This window comes from Juglans microcarpa x Juglans regia, chromosome 3D (assembly GCF_004785595.1).
Source record: "Juglans microcarpa x Juglans regia isolate MS1-56 chromosome 3D, Jm3101_v1.0, whole genome shotgun sequence".
Taxonomy (NCBI): domain Eukaryota; kingdom Viridiplantae; phylum Streptophyta; class Magnoliopsida; order Fagales; family Juglandaceae; genus Juglans; species Juglans microcarpa x Juglans regia.
This window is the reverse complement of record NC_054598.1, coordinates 25,385,921-25,395,446: the sequence shown is the minus strand read 5'-3', so window position 1 is coordinate 25,395,446 and position 9,526 is coordinate 25,385,921. Positions and strand designations below refer to the sequence as shown.

The 9,526-nt window shown below is 36.3% G+C and overlaps 1 protein-coding gene and 1 non-coding gene across 2 annotated transcripts; both read right to left on the bottom strand.

Moving 5' to 3' along the window:
* Window positions 1-590: 590 nt before the first annotated feature.
* Window positions 591-4,209, bottom strand: LOC121253983 (probable polygalacturonase At1g80170). The gene is made up of 9 exons (XM_041153936.1): window positions 3,836-4,209; window positions 3,393-3,521; window positions 3,104-3,274; window positions 2,972-2,992; window positions 2,653-2,860; window positions 2,193-2,274; window positions 1,913-2,021; window positions 1,262-1,378; window positions 591-1,113 (listed from the first exon to the last, which is right to left on the bottom strand). Exons 1-9 carry the CDS (start codon window positions 4,082-4,084, stop codon window positions 793-795), a joined length of 1,407 nt encoding a protein of 468 aa, XP_041009870.1. The 5' UTR covers window positions 4,085-4,209; the 3' UTR covers window positions 591-792.
* Window positions 4,210-8,498: 4,289 nt separating this feature from the next.
* Window positions 8,499-8,604, bottom strand: LOC121256819. The gene has a single exon (XR_005939109.1). It is a non-coding gene; the product is annotated as a small nucleolar RNA R71 (small nucleolar RNA).
* Window positions 8,605-9,526: the final 922 nt, after the last annotated feature.

Sequence of the window (9,526 nt, the reverse complement as noted above, 5' to 3'; positions counted from 1 at the left end):
TTTGAAGCTCTTTAAAGTTTAACCACCTTTAATAATCTTTTATGATTCATTGGTTACAAAAGTTAAAATGCATGAGTTTAGAAAACAAAAGGCATACATTAGAAAATTAAAAGGATTGTTAAAGTTCGGAAAATAGACTTTTATCCACATACATGACACAATTCTGTCATCAGGGCTTAAACCATATATGGTTTAGGGCTGGGCTGGGCCTTGATTTTGGATTTTGTAGCGGAAACCAGAGCCTGGCTCAGTGTTGCCCAACTATATCTCTTATTATTACCATGTTCAATTTTCCTTGGGCCTGAAGCTTTCAGGCTTTTTCTCTGTTTGGATCAGTAACCCCTTAACCTTGGAGATCAGCATATAAAAGTCCAATTTTATTTTTCTTTTCATTTATTTATTTATTTACTAAGAATTACTAATACCCACGATGATTAATTAGATTTATTATTTATATTTTTCTTAATACTCCCGGCCCTTTATGTGTAGACCAAACTCTTTTTTAATAAGTGAACCAAACACATAAAATCGTCAAAATTTCTCTCATATCATGTGAAATGATTCTAAAAATTTAAACTAATGAAAAGAGATAGATTTAATCCTTTATAATTATCTTAACAATGGGCAGTGGCCTCCCAGATGTAACAAAATACATAACTCAACATTCTTAAAATTGATAATCTCTGTATTTTGAGTATAAACTGCATAAAACAAATGCTTTCTATTTTTTCTGAATTAGTTTCATTCCAATTGTCGTTATTTAAGTTCTATATAATTTAGGGATCCAAGTGATCAGAGCTCAGTGTGAACGATATCCTCTGAAGATCTGCTGGTTTTCACAACTTGAGCATCTTCTTGCTGATTGATAAAGACATATTCCTTGTCACGGGAAGATAGGCAGTCAGCCGAGGGTTGTACAACTCCGTACCCAAAGCCTTCGGCAGAGTTGCAGTAGGTCTCTGCTGTGCCATCTTTCTTCTCTAAGTTGATGTTGCTAAGGACTATGTTTCTGCATGGAACTGTGTCACTGCAAGCAAATTTCATGGCCTTTGGACTCTTTGTAGTCCCTCTAATGTTCCGGTAGACAATCTGGCTTATATTTATGGCGGATGTCTGACATTAAATGATCGAAAAATTATTTGTTTGTAAACGAGACATTATGAGTGATAAGGAGGGTAGTTAAAAAGAAATGATACTTGCAGTCGATCACAACGGGAGATTTCAGATCATGTGATGAAAGGAGATTGATGATTGTTATAACCTGGTTTTGACAAGCAGTTGGAGAATCGCAGTAGAACTGATCAATAATGATGGGATTTGATACATCTTCCATCCTCACATTTTGGAAACGAACTCCGCGAACATAACCAGAACCTCCCTATTCCAAAACACCACAGTCATGAAAGGAATCTAAGGTCATTCCGATCCCATGAGGATTCGGAAAAAAGCTATACTTTTACCATGATAAAGAGTATAGTATCGATAAATTTCATATAACCTCTAGCTTTAATAATCCTTCTCGTCACAAATATTCATTTTTTTGTTCACAAACATCACCAATATATGGTCCTTTCTATGAATCTGTTAAGAATTAGAACTTGGGTCTCTGAAATCTGTTAAAAATCAAAATGAGCCCAGTTCGGTGCGACCACAGGTCCTACGCATGATTAGTGAACTACTTCGTAACGCTATGGTCAACTGACAGTTTCAAGAATGAAAAATTTAGCTCGACCGAAGGTCTTTGACTTGTAACAAACTCGCTAGAATTTTGGGTCTAGCGAAGTCTCAAGTACTTTTGCATATCTGTTCCAATTTAAACTTAGCCTATACTCACTATATTTATAACTAAATTAGACTAAGTCTTATCATTGAATATGCCAACATGATAATTTTAACTTAAAACCAGCTTTACCTGCCAAGTTTTAATCCTAAGGCCATTGCTAGTCTCCTGAAGGAATGCTGTATCCAAGACAACCTTCGAGACTAAACCAGTAGAGTTGTCTTTCCCAAGGCTTCCAATGCTGAGAAGAACAATTTTGCAGCAATATAAGTATCGTACAAAAAAACTTCAGCTACAGTTCTACTTTGAAGTGTGATCATATATAATCTGCCCATTTTTGCTAATTAGTTACTCCTTCTGAGGTAATGGGACTGGAAAATTCAAAGAGAGTAATGCCAACTTAAGATGGTACCTGATTCCATGTCCTGGTCCACAGTAGATCCTCTTCATCTTGATTCCAGAGCTAGCATTCACAATTGAGATGCAGTCATCCCCTGGATATTACATGCAGAATCACCATCATGGAACAGAAATTGTTAGTATGTTTCCCTAGCTTGGAGGCTAGGAAATCAACGTAAAGTCTCTAAAGACTAATCAAATCTACTATTCGGCCTCAACTTCCTTCTATTCCTGCTACAAAAGATGGGGACGAGGAAAGATATGGACTCCAATATGGACAGAAAAAAAAAAAAAAAAAACTATTTGCAAGCCTTTTTTTTTTATGCATCTAACACACCACAAGTAGGTTCCATAATAATGAAAAAGTATTTAACTCTTCTATCATTATAATAAGTCCCACAATAAGTGGTGAATTGATCTATTAAGCAGCTTGCTAGGAACAGAACTCGTATCGGTCTGGATAAGGTATGAACCTGTTCCAATTTTGCAGTCTTGGAGAGCAACATTAGTTGATGCAGTGATATGGATTCCATCGGTGTTTGGACTGTCTCCTGGAGACGAGACTAGGACTCCCGAAACTCGTATGGAATCGGACCGAGAAATAACAAAATGCATTTGTTGGCTGTTCTGGATGGTAAGGCCCTTTACCTGTACAGCTGAGCTTGAATCTATACTTAGTGCCTGCAATAAAACTCGCGAGTTAAAATTCTATTTGGCAATCCTAGTCCCACATGCATGTTCAGCATGAATTCTCTTGCATGTAGAAATGGTAACAAGGAGATAGATTCTTACTGTTGGTGCGCTTCTGCATGGCTGTAAAATGGGGAACACGCAAAAAGAAAAACAGGGGTTACTGTTATATGATGAAGTGATTTTCTTAGACATAAACCAAAACTATATACAGAGTAAATGTTAATAGATTACGTTTGATTTGTTCTTTTTGCAAGATGATGCCCACCATTTGCTACCTGAGCCATCAATAACACCACCTCCTTGGAAAAGAACTCCATTTAGTTGGGAAAAATCAAGCCATGTTCGTGGGAACTTTGGATCCCAGTTTTTTGGCTCAGCTGGTGCTGTTATTGTTCCATCAATCTGCCCCAAAATAAATCACCGTATAATTATGACCATGATGATATATAGAAACAACTAAGATGTGCAATTTAGAAAGTTAATGTTGATATGATCGAGTGAAAATAGGCATATTAATTACCTGAATAACTAATCTGTCTGAGCATGGCCCTTGAAATCTTGTCGCATTAACTAGATATGTCCGTCCTTGGGGCACCAAAAATACTGATCTTGGCGTAGAGCATGCAATGTCCCACGCTTTTAGGAATGCCTGATTGTACAATAGGATTAGAGAACAATCAACGTACATCGATCATAACAATATATAGTTTCGTTAAATGGTAATGGTTGAACATGTTCAAGTTGGGGAGATCGGAATCCGTACTCAAATGATCACATCGATCTATAACATATATAATTTTTGAAGCTAAGAACTTTATTTCTATTGAGCCATATATATGATCATGAGTTGAAACTTGAGATTTAATTGAAAGACTTGGTGAAAAATGATGTTCATTCACTAAATTAATGCATCTGAATCCAATGCATGAATGTTTCTCAATTAAAGGAACACATGAGATTTACCTGGGTGTCGTCAGAAACTCCATCTCCATCCGCACCAAAGCTATCCACATTCACAAGAACCTTGGAACCTCGTTCACTGGTCCATGAAGATATTGGGGAAGATCCCATCTCATTCTCTTCTTCCATTTCCCAGCTTTGATCTAGTTCTTCAAGCAAGCCAATGTCGTCATACACCACGTTTCCTGCAACTCCATGATGAACTACTAACAGCATACCAAGAAAGGAGAACAATAAGAATTTGTCGTCCATGTTTTGGATATATTTTTGCAAGACTGATTTATTTGTATAAATTCAATGAACAGATTGGATTATAATTTATATGCACAGATTAGTTAAGAAAATGAAAGGTTTTGTGGGATATTTGTCTTGGCTTGAAAGTAGATGAAGGTGTTGCATTTTTATACATGCCCACACTTTAAGTTCAAGGAACTTTTTTTTTTTTTTCCACTAGTTCTTTGCTTTACTCTTCAACCAGTGTACAAGCAGCCTCTCCCAAGGAAAACAAAATAAAGAAAGGTTCGATCGGTTAGACCAAACAACAAGCACTCCGAATACAAAGCCTGCTGTGCATTTCATGCACTCAGAATTCTTTAAGCAAAAAAAAAGAACTATTCCTGGGTCAATTCCAGCTTATAAGAAGAGTCAGATTCACATATAGGTTCAGCTTCTTAATTGATAGGAAATGCCAGCCCAAACAACATTGACCATGCTCTGTTTTGATATTTTGCACTAGATTTCAAGTTGGTTCACTTGGTTCCGTGATAATATTATATATTAGCCTATTGGACAAGTTTATATGCATTATTCTTACTTAGTATTCACGTCCATTGTAATTAATAAGTAATATAGTATAATTATTATATATATTATAAGAAAAAAGTGTATTTGTAGTTATAATTTTGTATAATTGATTGCGTTATGTATTTCGAATAATTAATAGCATGCATTTTGTTACCTTTAGTTTTTAAAAACTTTATTTTAATTTAAAAAAAAAAAAGAATAGAGTCGAGTCGAGTCAAGTCGAGTATTCAATAGATCGATTTCAGTCCAATCCGATGTAACACCCCGCCTAAAAAACTCCTTAGGCCTTGACCTTAGTAACCTTAGGAGTTGAGCTATTCTAGAATAAGAATAATTTTGGATATTTGAGTTGGCAAGAGGACCTTATACTTTGGGTTTAGAAGAATTATTAGAAGATCCTAGTACAATAGTATTTTTGAGGAAAAAAATGAAAATTTTGGACTTTGATATTATTTGGAGAACTTTTAGTGCTTATTTAATTTTGAGGATCAATGCCAAGAGTCCCATAAGGGAATGACACATGACATTGGATGGTTGCCACATTAATGGGCTAAGCAATTTGAGTTAAATATTTGATGGAATTGGAGAAGGCCCAAAGAGTGGTTTGCTAAAGGCCCAAGCTTTTTGGGTATAAAGGCTTATAGAGACACTAAGGTATTAGGCCCAACTTATTAAGTGTGAAGGATTAGAGAAGCAAGCCCGTTAGTGAATTTAGTGAGGCTCTTAGGATGGTTAATGCACTTTTAACTTGACTTGGCCATTTTAAGCCCACTTGGCTAAAAGCCTTTTAAGCCTACTTGAGGTTAATTAAAAGGGCCAATTTTCAAAACTTAATTTGGCCATTTTAAGCCCACTTGGCCCAAAGTCATGTTTGGGTTTATTTCACTATTTAACTTGAAAGCCCAATACCCAAATCATACCATTAGTACCCAAATTAAGTTTTGAAAATTGGTTAAGGCCATTAACCATCATACTTGAGATTAGTGCACTTTAAATCATACTTTGAAGTTTAATTGAGCTTAATCTTTTCTTAAACTTTTTTCAAATTTTTCTGTAATTAACATTCCCTTAAATCATGATTAGACCATGTTAATACCCTAACTAAACCATCCCACATGTCATTAAGAAAAATGACATATCAAACTCAAACCATGCTTAAATCGATTTTGTGCATTGCCCTTTGTAATGCTTGGACTGTTTTGTCCTTGGGCCCAACATTTTTGTACTTTATCCTCAAGGGTAATATGGTTCTTAAACACCTCATGAGACCCTTTCAAATCAAGTTTGAGCCTTGGACGAAAATGGCTGCACAAACCAACTCAAAACACCAAACCGATTGCACCTAGAAAACTAGTTGGCTGCAAATTGTTTTGGTTGAGTTTCAACAACCCATCTGCCATGGTTAAAGCCGCCACCCCATGCCACCTCCTTCACTACTTAATCCTCATGGGGCCACATGACCATCATGAGAGTTTTAACTCAGATTTTCTCACCCAAACTATCCAAAATCGAAACTCAACAAAAATCTGCCAAATTGAAACTATGTGAACCCACCGGTTGCAAGAGAGGATTGCATGACCTTTTTGTCAACCAAACAATGCCCCACGACCTGACCACCACTGTAAGACCATTGTAGCCACAGTAAGGAGGAAATCATGGTGGTTTCAGGCCACTATTCCCCTTGCTAAAGAGGACACAAACTAATGATGATAATCTGAAAATTTCAGGAAACACCTCCATTGCATCACCTTATTTCGGGCTGCACCTTCATGATCACTTGGTAGCCAACTGATTGTCAAGATATTTTGATTAAAATATCTACCTACAAGAGAGTAAATTGAGACTGAATAGTTCCAAAAGTGAGATTAAAAGTTAGATTTTAAGAAAAAAGTTTTGTCCTTTGGAATTACAAATTTAGAGGAATAAATTCATTATTTACCTAGCTGATGGGCTCAATGGTTTTGTTTTACCTGCAATTGGTAAGGCCCAGTCCCGTAAGTTAAGCCCAAAAGCTCATCAATCTTTTGGCCTAGCCTTAAGCTCAAGTCCTAACTCGCATAAGGACTTTGTTGTGGCTTCTCCTCAATACAACAAGAAAAACCGAGAAGGGTCTCATCCTCTAGAGGGCAGAATCGCGAATCAGAGATCAACGGTTAGAAGAGAGAGAAGGAAGGAGATGATGGAAATGGGGATAAAAGGAAATGAGGCACACGAGAGAAAGGCATCGATTCAGGACCACATTTAGAATCTTTAGTCTGTTTTTATTTTGAGAACAATCGTTGGTATTCTTCTTGCTTTTGTTAGGGTTTTCAAATCATCTATCACATGATGATTCGGGGCTAATTTCTATAACTAGGGTTGCAGAGGAAAGGGTTTTCTTTCACCATTGTCGATTGTTATCTGTTGTTGTTATATTTAGCCTATACTTGTTGTATTTTCATGCCTTATCTACTATCGGTTTGGAAGGATCTCTTGTTCTTGATCTATTGTAGACTCATGGCATAGCAGGACCTTGAAATAATCAAGGATCCATCAACCTTTGAGTCTTGAGATGAAAGTGGATGACAATACAGTGAGGGTTTTATTTCTATCGGTGTTTTAATCTAAGTAATAGTGTTCGTTTGGTTTTAAAGTGTTAATTTCTTGATTGAGTTAGCATAAGCAGATGTGCCCAACAACTATAACCAGATGGTAGAGGAAACCCTAACCATGTACCCCTAGTATTTACGCTTTTTGACAAATACAATTTCAATTTCTAAGCTTTGAAAAGTTGCTTTGTATTCTTATTCACCTCGTTTCAAATATTAAGGTTGCAGATCTGGTTTTATATTAATAGTTTCCTTAGAGTAATTACAAACCCTTGTTTCATTTGCCAAACCATTAAATCATCCCACATTCTGTATAAATCCAGTGCACACTGCTCACTTTTGTTCTCTCGGCAATTGAGAACAAATCAACTTCACAAAGGAGATTTGTTCCACCATATTCTACTTCCACTTTGATTGATTTCATTTTATTTGTTTGAACTTTGTTGGATTATGTTGATATAGTCGTCATTGTGGAATTGACCTTGGACACTCCCACTACACTCAAAACTTGCTTTTATACTTGGAAGCACTATTTTGGCGAGTATCAAGTTTTTGGCACCGTTGCCTAGGACAACTGGTGAAACATATTTTTTTCTTGCAAAAAAACTTGCAAAAAAAAGAAAGAAAGAAAGAAAGAGGAGTGTATCTGTGAATCTTTTCACAGAATGGGTAATAACTCTCACCCTTTTTGTTAGATAATTTTGTACCTGTTTGTTTTGTTTCATTTAGTTTGTCTTACACCTGTTATTAAGTTTTTCTGTTTAGAATGCATGCATGTTTGGACTAGAAACCAAGCATCACGACTAGCTAGGGCTGAGTCACTTTCATCCACAAAGTCTACATCCATATCTTTTGAGTCATCCTCTGAGAATCTAAGTAACATAGAGGAAAATGAGCACCGAAAAGTCTTGAATCAAAATAGGACATTAAGAGAGTACTTACAGCCTGTTAGAACTAGCCCTTCTTTCTGCATTATTCAGCCTTTAAATGCAAACAACTTCAATTTTAAACTTGGGATGATTCCATTGATCCCTCATTTTCATGGAATGGAATCTGAAAATCCTTACTTGCATATTAAAGAATTTGAAGAGGTGTGCTCTGCATTCATGGATAGGACATGTACTGAGGAAGTGATTATGTTGAAACTGCTTCCCTTCTCTCTTAAGGATAAAACCAAAACATGGCTGAATTCTTTAAGGCCTCGGTCTATAGGAACTTGACAAGAGATGCAAACTGAGTTTCTTAAAAAAAAATTTCCCATGTATCGAACAAATGCCCTAAAAAGGCAGATTATGAATTTTGAACAAAAAGACAATGAAACTTTTTATCAATGCTGGGAAAGGTTTAAGGACTTGTTGAATGCTTGTCCTCATCATGACTATGAACATTGGAGAGTCATTAGTTTCTTTTATGAAGGCTTGCACCCTAAAATGAAACAGTTTGTTGAAACCATGTGCAGTGGTGAGTTATTTAGTAAGGAACCTGACTTGACCACCCCCACCCCCCATAGGAGTAATGTAGCAACTATAGAAGTAAAATCATGGTGGTTTAGGGCACTGTTTTGACCTACACAAGATGACACAAGTGATGGAGTGCAAATCTGGAAAATTCAGATTCATACACCCCTTGGACCAAGGCCAACATCCCCTCTCCTTTGGCTGCCTCTAAAAGGCCCCCCCACCCCCTCATTTCCTCTACACCTCAACTCCAAACTTCCTCTTAAGCCTTGAAGAGCACTTCTCCCTCTTAGAAATCAAAAGAGTAAAACCAAGTAAGTTCTTGAGTGTTTTTGTATAAGGCTGTCTTGGGTGATTGGACGGCCACAAAATTTGTAACTTTTCTTGCTTTAGATCTTAGTTATCATGTCAAGCTTTGTTTCTAGGTGTTGGTACGAAATTTGGTTGAGTTTTGAAAACGTTATCAAACTTAGTTCAAAACCGGGTCAATTAAGAGATGATTTGAATGATTGAATAATGTTAATTAGAAATTTAGCCATGGCATGTCCTAAGCATGATTTGATATGATTTATCATTGTCCTAACATGATTATGGAAGGTTTAAATTGTGGTTAGATGCATGCTATGTTAGGTTTTGAATCTATCTTATTTTGATCATCAAGTATGAATCGGTTTTGGATGAACTAGAGATTAAGGATATCTTAGCCATGATTAAGTGTTGGGATGAACTCTATTATCCAAGAATTAGCTTTCATTATGTCATTAAAGATGTTAGTGATCATTTGTGATTAAATAAAATCTCATATGCATGCATTCATAGGGATCAATAGTTGAAAACACCTTAGG